The 20,021-nt window shown below is 41.6% G+C and overlaps 3 protein-coding genes across 4 annotated transcripts; 1 reads left to right on the top strand and 2 right to left on the bottom strand.

Moving 5' to 3' along the window:
* Positions 1-186: 186 nt before the first annotated feature.
* gjb7 (gap junction protein beta 7) lies at positions 187-5,431 on the bottom strand. 2 transcript variants are annotated; one of them, XR_006007681.1, is made up of 3 exons: positions 5,244-5,431; positions 3,571-4,523; positions 187-3,211 (listed from the first exon to the last, which is right to left on the bottom strand). XR_006007681.1 is itself a non-coding variant. In XM_041959116.1 (2 exons), the coding sequence occupies exon 2, from the start codon at positions 4,506-4,508 to the stop codon at positions 3,702-3,704; it is 807 nt and encodes a 268-aa protein (XP_041815050.1). In that variant the 5' UTR covers positions 4,509-4,523; positions 5,244-5,431; the 3' UTR covers positions 187-3,701. The 2 variants fall into 2 exon arrangements, 1 of the variants encoding a protein (XP_041815050.1); XM_041959116.1 differs by having other exon boundaries at positions 187-4,523.
* Positions 5,432-8,856: 3,425 nt separating this feature from the next.
* On the top strand, positions 8,857-17,019 carry ddx51 (DEAD (Asp-Glu-Ala-Asp) box polypeptide 51). Its single transcript, XM_041958989.1, has 16 exons — positions 8,857-9,032; positions 9,895-10,238; positions 11,487-11,656; positions 11,746-11,896; positions 12,426-12,571; positions 12,709-12,780; positions 12,873-12,979; positions 13,810-13,918; positions 14,037-14,182; positions 15,357-15,549; positions 15,672-15,787; positions 15,882-15,998; positions 16,212-16,313; positions 16,458-16,521; positions 16,637-16,771; positions 16,887-17,019. Exons 1-16 carry the CDS (start codon positions 9,010-9,012, stop codon positions 16,902-16,904), a joined length of 2,013 nt encoding a protein of 670 aa, XP_041814923.1. The 5' UTR covers positions 8,857-9,009; the 3' UTR covers positions 16,905-17,019.
* A 354-nt stretch (positions 17,020-17,373) lies between these two features.
* Positions 17,374-18,406, bottom strand: smim8 (small integral membrane protein 8). Its single transcript, XM_041959155.1, has 2 exons — positions 18,186-18,406; positions 17,374-17,833 (listed from the first exon to the last, which is right to left on the bottom strand). The coding sequence occupies exons 1-2, from the start codon at positions 18,312-18,314 to the stop codon at positions 17,675-17,677; spliced, it is 288 nt and encodes a 95-aa protein (XP_041815089.1). The 5' UTR covers positions 18,315-18,406; the 3' UTR covers positions 17,374-17,674.
* Between the last annotated feature and the right edge of the window lie 1,615 nt (positions 18,407-20,021).

The raw sequence follows: 20,021 nt of genomic DNA on the forward strand, positions 1-20,021 counted from the left end.
ATTGTTGATGGGGGTTGTTTGGTTATTTCTGTGGCCAGCAGTTTGACACAAAATAGTTAAATTTGACATTCTGTAACTGCATTAAAGATAACTGTAAATGCATTCTTGAGTCATAACTGTTACTAATCAAACTATCTGCAGTTTGATTAGTAACTGGAAACAGATCAAGTTATCTGAGGTGAGCAACTGATTGACAGTTTAGAAGAGATATCTACTGAGAGCTGCATATTTATCTCTAAATGCATCTGAGAACTGGATACAAAAGCACTGATGTCCAACAAAATAAGATTTGGTTTGGAAAGCTCCCACAAATATTTGACGTTAGCATCTATCATTCCTATGGATGTTGAAAAGGCATTTGACATACTTTAATGGGAATATATGTGTGAAGTAATGACATCTGGCTTTCAGTCAAATTTTCTGGGGTTGATTAAACTTTTATATAAAGCACCTACATCCTCGGTTCTAGCAAATTGTCTGCTACCTGCTCCCTTTAAATTGAGAGGAGGCACGGCTCAAGGAAGCCCACTGTCTCTTGTCTATTGGCTGTGTCTATTGAGCCTTCAGTGATGGCTGTCAGACGAAACCCAAATATTGTGGGACAAAAACAACAAAAGATTTTACTGTACACTTATGATATCTTTTTGACACCGACAGACCCCATTACATTTTTGACCAAATGTATCACAGAATTCGGCCTTATATTTGGCTATATGGTTAATTTTGATAAGTCAAATAATGCTTGTGAACAACAGTGTACAATAATAGACTTTATTTGAGTCAACACGAAACTTAACCCTCCTATTGTCTTCGGGTCAATTTTGACCCGTTTTCAAGTGTTTGCATATCATATAGTAGATGGGAAGACAATACGAGGGTTAAAATAAAACTAGTGACATTACAGCTATGTTAAATGCTATGTATAATGTCCATACAAGCCAGAATTATCTCTTGTATTTATATATTTTATATGTTATACATTTACATATATACACATATGGGAAAAACAGTTGGATCTTATCCATGTCACACATGTGCTGGTTGAGTGTTTAAGATTTTGTTTTAGGCAGTCTTCTCCAAGAGAGACCTGAGAACAACAAACATTCACGAGAACACAATGGGCAAACAGAAACAACACAGCTACACAATAACCAAGGAATTAATAAAATCAGTTACAAGACTCATAAAAGAAACATTAGATAATACAGCTTTAAAATCTCCATGGGTAATGTAGGAATCTAGTTTGAGGGCAGTTTGCAGTCCGTTCCATTTAAAAAGTGCATAGTACCTGAAACCAGTTCTGCTAGGCATTAGAGTGTACATAAAGGATATTTGGATATCAATGATTTAGAGTACACCGGATGATGTGCTGTATAGATTTAAGTGAAAAGGATTGTGCTTCAACAGTAGAGGTTTAAAGGTGAAGATGAAATACACAAAATGGCTGTTTCATCTTGACTGTAAAGAAGTTCATCCAAGTGTACGATGGAGGAAGCAATGATAAGCATGAAATTTGTGAGACAGGGTAAAGCACAATGATACAGAAGGTTTTAACAGCTGAATTGCTGACGGGGCAGCATGACAATACAGAGCATCTACATAGTCAAGGACAGGCATGAAGGCTGACTGCACAACAGTTTTGCAGTTGGAAGAAGACAGACTTCCTTTAATTGTACACAAGAAGCCAAGTTTGATTTTTATTTCTTGAATCAGATGTTGAATATGAACTTTGAAACCTCCTAAGTATTTAGGATTCAGTTTTAATGGCAGGACAGTCAGAGTCACCGGCAGAGGTGAAAAGAATACCATGACCTTGGTTTTATCTGCATTTAAAACTAGTCTGTGATTAAGGAGTAATAATTGGAAAGCATCAAAGGCAGACTAACACAGAGTCAGGGCCTAGGCTGGTGTGGAGTCTGGGGCATATAAATTAGCATCAGCAGCAGAAAATGGGCATTGATGTACTGATTTGGAAGAATTATGTCATTTATGCATAGTGTAAACTGTAAAAGGACAAAGGATAGACCTCTGTGACAACCCATTTCTGATGGTAAGAGGGTTTGAGTACTGAGTACCATCATCACCATCTGCACTATTGATGCCGCTGATGTCAACATACCCAACAGCGTAAGAAAAAGGCCATACTTCAACCTCCTGTTGTTCCTGTTAAATGCCTACAGACATGCCATCACTGAGGCTCTGGTAGAAGGGGGGGCGGGGTGTGTTAAGACTCTTAAGATGAAAAAAATGCCAGCGTCGTAAGGACACTGGCTTAATTGTGCCTGAAGCAGCTGCTGAGACTACCCTGGATGCCCTCGTAGACAGGGCATCCTCATTCCATTCTGGTGGGGTAGGGGCCCTAGCCCTGTCCACCCTGGCCACAGCCCTCTTGCCTGACTGAAGGCTGAGGAGTAAATCTTTAATCTCCGCAAACTCTGACGCTAATGTGTCGACTTAAATTGCGAACCAATCCAGTTCACCCAAGACAACAATTTGCTCAGGAGCAGAAGCCTCCTAACTAAGAGAGATCAGGAACCAGGATTACTTTCTGAAACTCAAATCAAAACAAGGCCCAAGTAAACTAGTACTGCTAACTTACAAAATAGGGGGCGAATAAGCTGCTTCTTTAACGTACAGCAACAGAACACCATACAGCAATCACAACAAAAGAAGCTTTACCCACTCTCTTTTTATCAAAACTAAGGGGGTACACGCTTTAACAAGTGAAAGCACTCATCAGGGAGGAATATATGAACTAAAGCTAAAAAACACTACCAGGAAAATAAACAGCCAGCACCTTGATCACTGCAAGGGCAAACACTGAACACAGCAATAAAAAACTTCACAGGAGATCGGAAAACAGGCCCCTATAAAAAAACAAAACTTCTCCTAAAGCTAACAAAGAGAGACACTTAACACTCAAAAGCCTAATAGGTGAAAACAGCATCAGGTCAGACAGCTAAGAGTTAGGAGTGTAGCTGTGATCGCAGCCCTTGGGGGATGAAACTGTACTAAAACTAAGCACTATAGGCTTTCTTTGATGCATTCTGCATTCATGGATTACCAGTGAAAAGCTACAAGGGACATCTTTCATGATGACGTGGGCTTATGTACGGTACGTCCTATGTCTTCCCAGGTCACGTGACTTTTTTGATGTTAAATACTTGACCTGTGCACCCACAAGACGGATCACATGGAGCATTAAGCACTGCTGAAACAGAAAGGTCATGTTTAAAATAGGGACAAGTCTTTAAGTATTTATGCTACTTAAGCATCAGAAGACATACAAATGTTTTCACAGGCTAAATAGTGTGTGCTTATGATAATGAGTAAAAGGATCTTCATGTGTAAAATTGGCAGAATGTCAGATTAACCAATAGGGAGAGGTGTTGAATTTGAGTTACAACTATTAAAGTTGAAATGGAGCAATGTGGAACTGATTCTTTAACTACAGATTTTGTCCAGTCAGGAGTTAAAAAATCAAAGTGTAATTACATACATTTCCTTAACGATTTAACTGGTATTTACTGTCTGTAAGTAAAGTCACCTAATAAATAATGTGACACTCACCATAGCTTTTCTCTATTTAGGCCCAATTATACCGTTGAAGTTGTACAAACTGCCACTTGTCAGCACTGTCCATGCCAGTTTGTCAGGTAAGCAGGTAAGTTTCACTGTGGTTTCACTGGGAGCATGAGTGTTCAGTCAGTCCCAGCCCTCGAGGACTGGACTGGCTGGTTTTCAGCTGTGGATGCAGGCTGTTTTGTGCTGTCTTCTGTGTCTACGATGAGCTCATTCGAGGCAAACTTGTTGACAATGGAAACAGGTGGCCGGCAGTGGCTGAAAGCCTTTTCTTCCATGTGGATGTACCGCCTGGTGAAACATTTACACAACTGCTTCCACACAATGTACATAAGCTCCACAAAATTCAGAGTGATACACAGAATGGAGGTGCAGCCCATGATGTAGAGGAAGATCTTCTTCTCTGTGGCTTTGGAAATGTAACAATCCACCGTGTTGGGACAGGGATTCTGGCTACAGCGGAGCAGTATGGGCACCTCAAAGCCATTGTACAGGAAGTAGAAAGCGAGTAGGGAGCCCACCTCAAAGGCTGTCTTGAAGACAAGGCTGATGGTGTAGGTGCAGAACAGACCACCATCAATGCTTCCTTTGTCCTTGTACAATCTTCGCTTGTGTTTGGCCTCCCGGTGCTCCCTGTAGGCCACATGCAGAGCCACCAACAGGGATGGGGTGGATACCATGATGAGCTGCAGAGCCCAGAGACGCGCCTGCGAGATGGGGAAGAAGTGGTCGAAGCATGCGTTCTCACAACCGGGCTGCCTGGTGTTGCACACAAAATCCTTCTGCTCGTCCTTCCACACCTGCTCGGCTGCCGCCACATACACCAGGATCCTGAAGAGAAAGACCACAGAGAGCCAGATGCGCCCAATCACAGTAGAGTACTTGTTCACCCCAGTGAGGATGTTTTCCAGAAAGCCCCAGTTCATCTTCGTCTTAGTCTCCTGTCAGGGAATAAACCAGCAGTTAAGTGAAATTGAATAAAGTACAGAGAGTTTTGCATTTTTTTTACCTATATTTACTATCAGTAAACACAGCTTATTTATGTAGTGTAGAGTGTACGCAGTTTGTAATAAATGGGCTGACAGTCGTTAGCAGTAAATCCACAGAACACACTCAGAGTGTGAGAAGGCAGTTTAGAATAGCCTCCTGGGCTCTGTTTATTTTAAATATATTTTACCACCTTTCTTGAAATCTTATAATCTTGTGTGTTTCTCCTGTGTGGGTGTAGTGTCACTGTTGTTACTTGACACTTGACAAACATACATAAAGAGCTGTACACCCCTATTGTCTACCTGTTTGTGGTAATTTGGTGAATCATACATCTATTTAGAAATATCTAGAATAGAAATTCAGATTCAGGACCTTCTACAGGTCAGCTAGACAAGTCAGGTAATAATGCAGAACCTGTCTGCATTATTTCTGTTGAAACTCTGCTTCAGAGGAGCAAACACATTTGCAAATATGCAAATGACCACAAACCAACACCAGGGTGGTTGCCATGCCGAACAGTTTGATATAGTAATAATTCACTGTATGGGTTCTGTTGACAGTATCAGTCAGGAGCACTTTTTCAGTGTGTGCCTCACGTGCTGATATCTCATCCTATAAAAGATCAAAACATTCCTAAAAAGCTGTGTCGAGTTTTGTCAGATAGGACTTACCGGAGGTGCCTGGGAGGTTTCTCCTGTGAGTAACAGCTGGCAGTGCCGGGGCTGTGCTGTGTCTCCTCTGCTGAACACCTGCACGGCTCTGTGCCACACCTCATCCAACCACAACCACCTTACTGCAAACACCACGGTATGATATCCGCAGCATCACACGCTGTTGTCTTTCGAGCTGACTGTGAATTATCAGAAGCTGTGTGACCAGGAGCCGTCCTCCAGATCACCTGTTAAACATGTCAGTATGAAGTGAAGCGAGTGTGTACACAGACAACATCACCATGGAGCTGTCTAATGCAAATAATATCTGCTGCCTCTCTGTTCAGGCTCGGTGTGGGGGGAGGTGAATGCTGAAATAACCTCAAATACACACATTATCAACTGTGTTTTATTTCCTTATTCTCCCACCTGGCCTGATACATGTAACTTTGATGAGTCAGCTCATATTACACTGCTGATGAATAATACATGTAACCTGAGGCCTGTGTCTCTTCCCTGTCAGGTGATTTCCTACACTTTTAAAATGGCAAAGCCTATTACAGGTTCACACACATCGTGAGCCATGTGTTGTACACAACAGACACTGTCCAATATACTCGCATCAGTTTAATGTCCAGTTAATAGATTATTATTATATATTGCTTTATGTTATTCTGCAGTGGTTTTAACTTTATATTTGTGAAGTACAAAGCTAGAATTTATCAATCAACTAGATACCTCCCAAATCATCAAAACTAGCCACCAAGGCCATCAGCATCAGCAAGTGAACCTAACATGCTAGCCAATTTACCATTATTTAAGTTGGGAATAAAGCAAAGTTAATCTATAAACTTGTTAAAACCTACCAGTTACCAGCCAGCAGTAACTAATATTTACAAATGAAGTTGTAATGTCATCCAACCTGCAAGTGCCACCATGTGACAGTGTGATCACAGTGTTTCCACAACATAACCAAGAGCAGCCTGTTCAAAATACTCTTGTCCAAACTAGTAATTGAATGTTAATGAACATAACTGAGTGCTTTCAGATGGCGGTGTTATGGCGTTTGGGGGGGCTCAGATAGATGGCTTGTTACTTCACTGTCAGCTTAAGACAAGAGAATGCTGAAATAATTTGCCAGGACAACACAAGACTTTCCAAGACATTTAACTTCTTCTCTCATTATCTGTGTGTTTTTCATGAAAATTGGTCAGCTGTCTTCCCGGTTTTCCAGGATGCATGTGAGGCCTGGGAGCCAGTTAGCCAGCCTGCACGGCCTATCTGCTGAGACCTTCAGTCCCCTGGGAGATGGAGAAATATATTGAAATCTATCCAATGTCAATTAAAGCTAAATATACAAAACAGGTAATGTAATCGAGCCCAACTGGCAGATACTGATCATCAGTTGTTTTTGCAACAAAATTAGCGGTGTCCTCATATCATTGAGTTTGCTAGGTAGGCTGAAGAGTAACAATCATCCCTTCCTTCTATTCGAGAAGCGAGATTCCAACTGACAGTCTATATTCAGCTTTAGTGAATGAATGGGAGTAAACATTGGAGAGTTCATTGATTCTGGCAAAACCAGCAATTGCTTAGATTACGCTCACATGCATAGTCAATCATTAGGCTGATGGCAGAATTAGTTTTTGCTATTTGAGGTTGTTGACCACTGTTTCTTTTCTTTATTGTTCTTTTCATACCTTTTCACCACAGCACTGTCCTTTTCTTCTTTGTTCTTGAGTTCAAGCAGTCCAGGGGGTTGTTAACCCGCTGGTCGGGTTTCTCTTTGTTTTTGTGTGTCTGTGTGTTCAGTCTGCTAAGCAGTAAGATGCTTGTTGATCCTTGTTTGTGTTCAGAGTTCAGTCCAGTGTTGGAATGATCTGCAAAGAGCATTCCTTCATGTGATGATGATCAGCAACACTGCCAGTGTCACAAGCATGATCACTCACACTCACTTTCTGGATTGCCTTGCACAGACGCCTGCCCAAGCTCACTCAGCAGCAGGAAGACAATAAAGGACCACCCTTCCACTTGCCATCGTTTTTCACCTCCTCTGGAGTAGCTGGGGGAGCCGATCTGCACCCTGAGGTATGAACCCAGTCTGCGCTGCCCTCGACCTTAAGTGCTGTTCTGTTTGTAAGCAGCAGGTGGAACGGACTTTCCAACTAGAAGACAAAGCCATGTTGTCCAGAGATTTGATTAATACAAAACCACCCACCTGGAGCCTGTTTGACACCCTCAGATGAAGCATTCTTAAGGTTTCTGTTTTAGTTTCAGTTTCAGTTGATGATAGCTATGGGAAGGACTTAGAAGATTGTTTAAGTGCAGCATATTTAGTAGTATTTTATGCTAACACGTTACCTTTAGCAACCTCTGCACGAAGCTCTTTTTATACTGCCCAACTGTGAGGACAAGAGATTGATTTTCAATAGGTTGGTAACTACTGTTTCTATTTCATACATGCTACCTTTTAATTCATTTATTTTATTTTTTTTACATTTTCTTTCCCCCCTTTAAGAGGTAGGCGCCACCAACCCTGATGGGTCTGGGACTGTTATAGAATTCCCTGAGATTAATAAATCTGTAGATTTCAGAGATTAGTTTATTTAAATTTGTAAATTGAGTTATATTATTGATTATTTCAAGTGGGTTTTAAGTTATGTTAACACCCAACAATGGAGAAGTTAGGTGCGTTAGGAGTAGCTGGAAAGCTTGCAGTCTGTGCTTTGGTCGAATTTTACCATAGTGTTATGGTCAGCAGGCACAGATCTTTCTTTATATGCTTCAGTATGTTTGACTCATCAGACAAGTAATTTCATCTGTCATCTGTTTTCCAGTCACCAGTAACCACAAGAGAGACTGGACAAGCTGCTAATGGACAAGGTGCTAATGAAAAAGCGTCATTTCAGTTTGAGCCACTTCGCTAGTCTGTTGTTTTGACGTTTTTCTGTTTCTTTACATTCCACTGTGCAACCATCTCAAACTGATGTGTTTCCCAGAAATCCATACAGTCAGAAGCATAATCATAATAATAATCATGATAATAATCATCCTTTTTACACAGCAAGAATAGGCTTTAAAAAGCAAAATCCTTCTGTGGAACAAAATGAGTATCCAAAAAACCTAAACCCACAGAAACTTCATCGAAAATATTCCAAATTTAAGGTTAACTGCAGACTAAGCAGCTTTTACATGTGACTTCTATGTTATGACACTAGGAGGCGCTCTTTACAACGAAAAGCCTGCAATGCACCCGCCGTTGACTAAACTCCATCCATCCATTATCTATACACCGCTGAATCCTTTGCAGGGTCACGGGGGGGCTGGAGCCTATCCCAGCCGTCTCTCGGGCGAAGGCAGGGGACACCCTGGGCAGGTCGCCAACCTACCACAGGGCTACACAGAGTTTACTAAACTCAAGACAAAAATATCTAAATGGCCATTCTGTTGTAGACTTAGAGGAAGAGGTTGAGTCTGTGGCAGGTCAGAGTGCTCTGGCTTAATTTGTTTGTTTTCACCTTAATTTTTGCAGTCAAGTCAAACTAATGTTGCCGCGCCCGACTGCTGACGACATATGCGATGCGACTGGCTCAGAACGTCATCAACGTGCGTCTCTCACGTTATGGAAAAAGCATGAGAAAGTGGTGATTCTTAGAGCTCAGTAAAAATTCAGCGTTGACAGTAGTTTAAAGAAACGGAGCTGTTTACGAATCTGGATGGATTAAATTGATGTTCCGTGTGAATATCTTAAACGTGTACAAAAAGTTTCTTTCATGTTGCTGTTGAAATGTCTCTGTTTCTTGTGAACAGGTAAGTTGTTGTTTTCTCTAACTTCAAGCTTTAGACTTACATCGTTGGTTAGGGTTACATGTTCATTCTATTTGACGTTGGAGTTACACGGTTTTACTTAAGTGCTTTTAAGACATTGAGCTTCAAAATGTTCACATCTGGCAGCAAAACTAACGTTAACATGCAGTGAAGTTGTCTTTAATTGGTCAAAATATTCGACTCACTTCTATATTCAATCAAAAAGCTGCTCCATTTTAAAATCGGATTTTCATGTAAATAGAAGACGATTAACTATTTCTTTGTTTAAAGTACACTAAGTAAATGTATTACTGAAAGGAGTTAAGATACAAGAGATATTTGGGCACAAACACCATAGCAACATGTTTTATTTTAGATATTAAAACATTTGCACTGACCGATTCATACTAACAATGCAATTTAAAACAATATGGAAAGAGGTCTGTCTGCTCTCTTCCTCTCTCTGCCTTGATCTGTTTGATGGCCTTCTGGTGGATAGATAGATAGAGAGATAGATAGATACTTTATTAATCTCCGAAGAGAAATGATCTCTTCTTTTCTCTCAAAGCTTGCTCTCCTTTCCTTTACTTTGCTTGAATGAATTCACGTCATCACTGTGTCTGAGCTCTGAATGCAGTCTCTGTCACCACTATGTGTCAGATGCAGCACACCAGTTCTGAACAGACACTGTCTGATAAAATCATCAGTTTCATAGATTCAACACTTCACAGAGCAGAGACTGAAGCATTCTCAGGATGTTTCATTCTAACAAGTCACAAGCTACCAAATGGACCACAAGTTGCTGTGCTGTGATTGTATGGAAGAAGTGGACTGAAGAATTTGTATTCTGTCATGCTGCTTCCAGATATCTTGGAGAGGAGGAAGATGAGAGCGTCTCGAAGGAGTCTCGCTCTCAGGCGTTACTGGCTAAACTGCAGAAGAAAGCCAAAGAAAAGCAGAAACAGAGTTTGACAGAGCAAAGATCTCATCCACCTGAAGAACAGCCAGAACAGCAGGATGTCAAAAAGAAAAGAAAAGCTGACAAGGACTGCAGTCAAGAACCTGAACGCTGCAAAAAGAGGAAGTCAGAAGTAGTGTCTCTGTTTGTCTCAGACTCTGATAACCAGGATGACCCTGTAAAAAAGAAAAAGAAGGACAAGACAGATGCAAATGAGACTCAGAAGAAGAAGAAGAAGAAGGATCAGCCAGGTGCGTTCTTGCTTTTGTATACTCTCACGTGAATAGCAATACATTCATATCATGTTATTTCTATGGTCAATGAATGACATGCCTTAAATGTTATATTGTGCCTTATGCCTTTTTAAGATCCCAACTGACACATTGGCATAGGCAATATTATCAACTGATTTACCTTACTGCACATGATTGGGTACCTACATACACGTCTGCTGGTAATTGTAGGACAGAAATGGCAAAGGTCATTTTGACATTAATGTTCACTCACTGCTTCATTTAAAACTGTACTAATGAATATGTTTATATAAACAAGCAATGGATGGAATCAATATCTGTAACATGAACAGAGTCACTGGTAGTCATGAACTCAGATAAGATAAGAGTTTATTAATCTCCAGCCGGGGAAATTCAGGTGTTACAGGCAGCAGGCAATAGCAGTAGGAAAAAAATAGCAACAGAATAGAAAAATACAATACAGCATTCACCCATTCACACATGGCTAGGCCACCTGCTCATCACGAGCATTAACACACTCACAGTGAGCAACTTTGGGTTCAGTATCTTGCTCGGGGATACTTCGACATGTGAGCCACAGTTTTTAAACATTTAAACGTTTTCTGTCTTATCTGTGTTGTATTTTGCTGTATTTGAGTTGTTGTTTATAGTTGTTAGTAATACTAATTTAATGACTTCACGTTAAAATGTACTTCCATGTTTAGAATTGTTTTGTTGACAGCAGTAAACTGTCTTGCTCACTGAGTCACAGTTTCGTAATAACCCAATTTTGAAGATCTTTATCAAAACATTTGTTAATGAAATGTCTTTGTTTTGTTTTTCTTTTGTTTTGTTTTTCTTTTGTTTTGTTTGTTTTTTAAAACATTATTCGAGATTATTAGAGTTGTAAAATATCAATATTAGTCTCAAACCCAGCATCAGTAGACAAGGCTGCCCTCATACTTTTGTCCATACAGTTCTGTGCCCAAACAAGCCTCCTTCTGTATCTTCAAAAACATCACCCTGCAGATTAGAACTGGGTCAGAGTAAAATCTCTAATCTCAGGGGATTTGTTAAATATTGTGATGATCAATATCATCAATACCAACTGAAAGTTCAAACTATGAATGAAAAGTAACTCATTCCTGTTCTAGTAACTGTAACTCTTCAGTTTATTTTTCTAAGTGAGTTTTAATCAGGGGGTTACATTCACTTCAGTAGTCCAGTTATGTGTGTAACATGCCTGAGATGATCTTTGGATTTTAGGCAGTTCAGTTGCGGGTCTTGGAAACACTCACTTGGCTGGACAGGAGGACACAGTGGAAGAAGAGGAGGCAGAGGCAGAAACTGACACACCAAAACAAACCACAGGGAAGACTTCTGCTCCAACTGGATTCACAGTTCTGGGAGGATTTGAGAACAAACCTGCCCAAAAGGTACAGTGATTTGTTTCTGGTGCCGAAGGGTCGGGGCTCACCAACAGCATCAGTATTCATCCACAGTGTGCGTATTCTTCTATTCACAGGTCCACAGGGTCCTGCCTCAGTGGCTCGCTCAGCCTGATGTGATTCACAGAGACATTAAAAGCCACCTGGCCCCCATCTCCGACATCCCAGGACTTTCTGCTCAGCTCGTGAAAAAATTACAAAATACTGGAATTCACCACTTTTTTCCAGGTAACGACACAAGCTGTATATTATTAGTGTGTATTCAGCAGCAGTGATTGAGAATAGGCCCGTTTTATTTCACTTAACATTGCTGTTAGTTCACACACACAAAGCAGAGAGCTGAGAAGCTGCTGGAGCTCGAGGTTCAGCTCTGAGAGGTTCTTGGTAATGTCCAGATCTCACAGACACTTGGTATCATTGAGCACTGACACATCAACATAACCACTCTGTGCGTGTTCCACCCAGAAGGATGGTTAGTCGACTATTTTATGTTGTTTTCTTTTATCTCAGAAAAATAGCAGTTGCTGCCTGAGATTTTTTTGGATCAAACAGTCTTGTACGCCACACCATGTCCGGACATTATCCAGCCCTGTTTTAGTGGAAAAGAGTGCATGTGTTGTATGAGTGGGTGAGGCAAGGGAATGGAAAATTTCACTATGAAGTGATGTGGTGATTTGAAGAAGTTTTAGAACTATTGGTGTATTAAGTCTGCACATGAGAGATATTAGTTGTGAAGGACACTGTAATCTTTCCAAAGTGCAAACAGAGGTCATCCCTGCCATCCTGGAGAGCACACAGCAGGGGCTGCTGATTGGACGAGGCGGCTACAAGCCCAGAGATATTTGTGTGTCCGCACCAACAGGCAGTGGCAAGACTCTTGCGTTTGTCATACCTGTCATACAGGTGAGCTGCCCACCGTCTCTTTTAAGTACCTTTGAGCAAGGCATGCACACAATATGTATAGGCACTACTGCATGTGTATGTGTTAAGAGGGAACATGTAGAAAGACTGGATGAAATAAAGATGTTCTTTACCATCAGGTGCTGATGGAGAGGGTGGTGTGTCAAGTCCGGGCTTTGGCTGTGTTGCCCACCAAAGAGCTCGCCCAGCAGGTCAGAATGTTTAAAAACAGTCTGGATCACATAATACAGTAATGTTTACTCCAAAGGTTGAAGAAGCTCAGCTGATATGTTCTCCTGTGCAGGTTTACAAAGTGTTCACATCATACGCTGAGGGAACCACTCTGAAAGTGGTGATGCTGGCTGGTCAGAAGACCTTCGCCGCAGAGCAAGCTTCACTCTCTGAATGCAGGTAGGCATACTTTATACAGGGTTTATCATTTGTAACTGATGGCTTCAAGGCTTTATAAATAAATTGTTGACCATTGATAAAAACATTGGGTCAACATTTGGGTTACCTAGTTGTAACAAAATCCATTTGGCTGATGCATCCTCCTTTGTAGGGAATCTGTGAAGCCTTTAACCTCTGGTCTGATTTGTAATTCACTTTTTAGGATTTTCGGCTCTTGTTTGACTGACAACATTCAGTAACATATTGGTTCTGTTAACAATATATTGAAAAGTATTCTACAAATGCTTCCGTGTAAAATGAATGTAAACGGTGTGACTATCGTTAGTGCTGACAGCTTTCAAACTAGCACGTAGCATTGGGAAATTTTGGCTGCACTTTTTCTGCCACTCCTGTGCAACTAGCTTGCTTTAGCAATGAGTCTGCCGAGCTTGTGAAGACTCCAGTCATGTGCAATGACTGCACAGGCAGAGAGCGCAAGCAAGGCAAGTGCATGGATAGACAGGCAAGAAGGCCATCCAATCATTTCATTCAGGCCGAATGAAATGATTGGATGGACTTATTGCAGGCCTGCAACACGTTTGTTAGAGCATTTGATTTATTGATTGTGTGGATGTGAAGAGAATTTCAACAAGTATAACAAAAAATGTTTCCAAAATGTTTCTAGCTTTAAACTGTCAAAGTCAATGAAGAAATTAGGAAATTTTGCACATAGCTTTAAGTTTTCATCTGTATTAGGAGAAAAATATGAACGTGAGATCAGGACTTGGTATTTGTACTGTAATTGGTAAAAAAAAAAAAAAAAAGTATTTTCGGTCTGATTTTTCTTCCAGAGGCGGCATAAGATGCAGTTTAGCAGACATCGTCGTGGCTACTCCAGGTCGACTGGTTGATCACATCAACAAGAATTCAGGCTTATGTCTGGAACACCTCAGGTTTCTTGTGAGTTCATCAAAGCTGGATAACTCAACCCAATATATTTACAAACCATTGAAGTCCACAGTCTACTCATAGGTGTACATTTTTAAGATGGATGCTTTCATTCTGTCATCCATCCCAGATTATTGACGAGGCTGACAGGATGATTGACAGCATGCACCAGTCTTGGCTCAGTCAGGTGGTGAAGGCGGTGTACAGATCAGGAAGTGGACCAGACGCCATGTCCATCTTCAGGCGGACTGAGCCAGCGTATCTCACAGCAGCAAGGTGAGTCGCTTTTCAGTGGGTAGAGATGAAACTCTGATATTTCAGGAACGTGGAGTTTTATTTTTGAACAGAGTACATATAAGCTTCGTGTTCAAACATGATACATTTTCATGAAAGGAATAGTTCAACATTTTGGAAAATATGCTTAGACAGAGCAGGAGTCGGGACATGGTTAGCCTAGCTTAGCATAAAGTCTAGAAGCAGGAGGAAACAGCTAACCTGGCTCAGTCAGAAGTACAAAAATCGTTACAGCACGGAACTTGGTAAACTCACAAATGAACATTTTTACATTTCTTATAGATAAACAAAGGAGGCACAATGTGTCCATTGTTCAGCAAGCTGTTTCTGTTTAAATTCATTGTGTGTGTGTGTGTGTGTGTGTGTGTGTGTGTGTGTGTGTGTGTGTGTGTGTGTGTGTGTGTGTGTGTGTGTGTGTGTGTGTGTGTGTGTGTGTGTGTGTGTGTGTGTGTGTGTGTGTATCCTTCAAATCTAAAAAACGTTTTTAACCCTAACCCTAACTTTAGCAAAACTGATTTTGAATGCTGTATTGTTTCCACTGGTGTTTCCTAGCTAGCAGCCTTCTTATTTCATGTCATTTGCTGGTGCATTGCTCCATTTCTTGGTGCCTTACCACCACATACTGAACAGTGGAATAATGGGAAACCATTGGCAAGAAGGAGTACCATGTCACCCGCATGCGTGTCCTTGCATGAGTGCCCATGTACAAGATGGACTGTACATCATTTCATTGTGCATACATTGAGCAAGTCAGACATGTTGTTGTTTAAAGGCTGGCTCTGACAAAGGCTCTGTGGCTGTTTTATTGGAAACACATCTACAGTCTAATGAAATCCAATACAAGAGCTCTGCCACAAATTCTACTTCATAATGTTTTTGTAATATATATTTCTCAATGATGTCACAAAGGTGGTGTTGTGCTGGGCTGCATTATATTGAGAGGTGTTTCTAATGTTTTGTCCACCCTATTTACACACACGAAGGGGACAGAATAACAGAAATACCTTCTTATGTCCAAACATTTTAACAAGGTTTAACCCAAACCTGAGCTTGGATGTGGTTACATGAGATGGCATGACGATTGTGTAGTAAACCAGCTACTGTATAGCTTTAAAAAATGCACTACTTTCAGTTTTGACTGTGTTTGTTGTCTCAGTCTGTCTCCGCCTCAGATGCCGCTACAGAAGCTGCTGTTTTCTGCCACGCTCACACAGAACCCAGAGAAGCTGCAGCAGCTGGGCCTCCACCAGCCCAGACTCTTCAGCTCCATCACCAGCAGCAGCAGCAACACCACACCAGCAGCCCCCACCCAGAAACAAGACCGGTTTGACTTCCCCCAGGGTCTGACGGTAAGAATGACCTTTGACCTTCAGGAAGGAGTGCAGGCACACATGGCAGTGCAGAGACATTAATGATCTGAAACTAGCAAAGATCTGGGTCACTATTCTCTTCTTCATCTTTATGTTTTTAGGAGTATTATGTGCCTTGTACATTAAGCAAAAAACCCCTCCTCATGCTCCACTTCATCCTGCGCATGAAGCTCAACCCCATCCTCTGTTTCACCAACTCCAGAGAAGCTGCACACAGGTTGGATGCAACACCCGTTCTTTTCATGCGCATAATTTCAAAAGTCAAGTGCTGTCACCTCTTTCTGCATCGTCTCCCTGGTTTTCCTCCTCAGACTTTACCTGCTGATGCAGCTTTTTGGTGGAATTCAGGCTGCTGAGTTCTCCTCCCGACTGTCTCCTGGTGAGAGAAAGAAGACACTGAAGGATTTTGAACAAGGAAAGATCCAACTGTGAGTGAGTGAGTGAGTGAGTGAGTGAGTGAGTGAGTGAGTGAGTGAGTGAGTGAGTGAGTGAGTGAGTGAGTGAGTGAGTGAGTGAGTGAGTGAGTGAGTGTGTGTGTGTGTGTGTGTGTGTACTTAATTTTGTATGTTTACTTATTTAATTATCCATTCATTACTTCCTGCACTGTGAGCAATAACTGAAACTGATGTGTCATCCTGAAGGTTGATCAGCACAGACGCAGCTGCCAGAGGCATTGACGTCCAGGGGGTCAAATGTGTTGTGAATTATGATGCACCCCAGTACATCAGGACATATATTCACAGGTGAGCTGTCCTTCAATTCTCTCTAATGTTTTCAGACACTGTAAGGATGTTTTTGTCAAAAATCAGGATCATAGGTAATCATCCATGTTGTCTTGTGTAGCTCTATCAGACTGAGACTTTGCTCTGGCTTCTCTGTTTGTTCAGGATTGGACGAACAGCCAGAGCAGGGAAAGCAGGCCTGGCCTTCACCTTTCTGCTAGGAGTACAGGTGAACCACTTCTACATGCAGTATATACATAATTACATATGGGTGAGAGAGGCAGTCAGACACATGATCAGTGTAAACAGGATAATAAATACACGTGTCCTGTTTCCACACTCAGGAGAAGAACTTCCTCCAGATGGTGGTGGAAGCAGGAAGCCCTGGGATTCAAAAGCAGATCGTCAAACCCGAGAACCTGAAGGGTATGGTAGCCCGATATGAACAAACGCTGCAGGAGCTGGCTAACATCATCAAGGTACCGTCTGAAACAGCTTCTTTTAATATTGGAATAGACTGAATATCCTCATTTTAACACGACTACTTGAATAGTGTTTTCCTGCAAACCCACTGCATCTTCTTTCTCTCTACAGGATGAGAAAGCCAAATAATGGAGCACCATTGACATTCTCCTCTGAGCTGACAACTGTACCATCTGAAGATCACACTGTATTTTTTCAGCTGTATTCGAAGTTATTTTTTGTTGTAATAAAAAAATCTAATGTCTGTGTGTGATGAAGCTGTTGATTTCAGCTGCACAGCACCCGTTACAATGTGAGTCACCCAACAGGAGAAGGATCTTAATTCATTACCTGCAGCCTGTGAAAAGGTTTCATTGCCTGTTAATTGAGGCAATGAAGGATTTATGTGGGTACTGGTGACAACACATTGTTTTTCTGTCCATCCCATCATCAGAATATAATAATTCATACATAAGAGAGCTCTGTGGGGGCCAAAACTACACCAATAAATATAGTACATATATTAAGAAAATAATCATATATATGAATTCAGAAACAGTGTTAATCTATAATTTGTGACACACAAATTCATATGCAGTGATTTTTTTTTTTTGTTTGGTTTATTGGAATTCATTTTCATGAAAGTAGTTTTTATTTCATGAAATGTCACTGTTTTACCCTGTGACACTGTGATTTCATAATGTACAAATTAAAAACAACAACAAACAGTCTAAAAGCCAAAGACCTTCAATTTACAATGATAGAAAGCAGAGAGTATGATGGTCATCAGCATTATGTCTGCTTTTAAATTTTCCAGTTTAAGGTCATTGAAGCATTTAGAGAAAACTTGTTTCAGTCCAGCCAGGCTTTAATTCACTCTGTACAGTTCACAAACACACACATAGTGCTCTGGAGTGTGTTCAGTCCCATTTGGAAGTCTTCCTCCTCATGTATCTCTCTCCTTCACTGTCGATGGCCTCATACAGCTGCTGGTCGTTCTCTTTCATGGCGTGCAGGTAGCCCAGATAGCCCACACACAAGGTGATAGTCACCAGTCCAAACACCATCACTGGTTTATTCTGCAAAACAACAGACTTCTGTTTAATAATCAAATAAGTGGACCCTGGTTGAAAGTTATTTTGTCCGACTACTATTTCCAAGGTAAAGAATGAACTTTCACACTTTCAGACATTCACGTCAATATGAACATAATGCTGAACTTGGACAAGTCAAACATGGGGGAAGTCATGAAGTAACTGCTCGTTCTTCTTGGGTGAGACTCCTTCTTTTATTGTCTTTATTATAAAAAGGTGCTTAAATGGAAGTTAACTCCAAACATTGAAGCACGAAACAGGCTAACCTCTATGCGAATTTTCAAGCAGAACCACGTTTCATCGTTATCTTACAGGCGAGTCTTTAGGTGATTCTTACAGGTTTTATGAAGAGTTCAGGGTTGACAGCTCGGAACAGTGTGGTGGTCTGTGCGCCCCTCAGCCCGGGTGTCCTGTAACCTTTTTCTCTGGGACTCTCCTTTCCCTTATCGACCTCTTTGTCCGACATGTCCGCTCAAACCTATGCACGACAGCTCTTGGAAAAATAAATAACAGAGCTTGAAAATGAGTGCTATGCTGTTTACCAGAGCGCAGCCATGTTTAAAAGTCAAAGACACTGTTGGAAGAGCGGAGGAAGGTGAAGACGATACGATTTGAAAGGTCACAGCGCCTCCAGTGGTCATCAGCGGGAAATCCCACTACTAGCACGTTTTTTACATTGTGGCTATTTTGAATGAGCTGTTAAACTGAACATGGACTGAGGTTAGCTCATCAGAATGGACGAAGATTAGGCTCATTATTAGCCAATGTATTACGCATCTGGGCTAATTATTTCTGGCTCATAGCGAAAGAATAAACTGATGAAAAAAAAGACTAGCAAAAATATAAGTAGCTCATCTCATATTACTTAAGTCAAAAAATAACAACTTTGTTCTCAAGAGCAATATCAAAAAGGTCCAGCAGAGATATGTGGTTCCTGCGCCAGCTCAGGAAGTTCAGCCTGCTTTCAGTGTTGCTGCTTGCAGTTCTATTCTGCAATAATCCTGTCAGTTCTCTGTTCATCTATCATTGTCTTGTTTGGATCAGCCACCAAACAGACAGTCAAGACTGTCTAATACAGAATGTCTATGGTGCCAATCTGCCCCCCAGTTAGCACTTGGAAATATTACTGCAGATTCATCACACCCTGAACACAACCTGTTCCAAAAATTGTGTTTGCAGCCCTAACCTAACCTCACTTGATTCCCAGCATAATTCTGCCCAACTTAAACCTGAGAGCTAAGAGGTCCAGTCAGATCAATTAAGAGTCAGGTGAGAAAGGAGCTCAGGAGGATGAAGGCAAGGAAGACTACTGGCCCTGATGGCATCAGCTCCAGACTGCTCAGGACTGTGCAGATCAACTCTGCGGGGACTTCTGCACATCTTCCACATTAACCTCACCCTGGAGAGAGTTCCTGCCCTGTGGAAAACTTCCTGTGTGGTTCCAGTTCCAAAGACTGTGCATCCCAGAGAGCCCAACCACTTCAGGCCTGTAGCCTTAACTTCCCACCTGAAGAAGACCCTGGAGAGGATTTTACTTAACCACCCCCGTCACCTGGTGAGCAGTGAGCTGGCCACCCTACAGTTTGCATACCAGGCATTGGTGTGGAAGATGCAATCATCTACCTGCTGCACAGATCTCTTTCCCACCTGGAGAGCACTGGGAGCACAGTTAGGGTCATGTTTTTGACTTCTCCAGTGCTTTCAACACAATCCAGCCATCACTGCTGAGGGGGAAGCTGGAAGGACCCGGAGTTGCCTGCCACCTGGCTGCATGGACCATCGACTACCTCAACGGTGTGAGATATGCCGCATGTGCGGCTTCGAGACTGTGTGTCGGATGTGGTAGTTTGCAGCACCAGGGCTCTGCAGGGTACTGTGCTCTCTCCTTTACCCTTCACGCTCTACACATCAGACTTCAGACACAACTCAACCAGCTGCCACCTCCAGAAATTCTCTGATGATGTGTCACAGATCACACCGGTGACCATCCAGGGTTTGGACATTGAGATTGTGGGGGAGCACAAATACGTGGGTGTCCACCTCAACAACAAACTGGACTGGACCACCAATACAGATGCAGATTTGTGTGTGGTATGACTGTTGAGATGGACAAAAATGCACAAAAATATCTTGACTTTAAAATATGTTGAATTGTAGGCTACTCTACACTACA

This window comes from Chelmon rostratus, chromosome 18 (assembly GCF_017976325.1).
Source record: "Chelmon rostratus isolate fCheRos1 chromosome 18, fCheRos1.pri, whole genome shotgun sequence".
In the NCBI taxonomy this organism is placed as follows: Eukaryota; Metazoa; Chordata; class Actinopteri; order Chaetodontiformes; family Chaetodontidae; genus Chelmon; species Chelmon rostratus.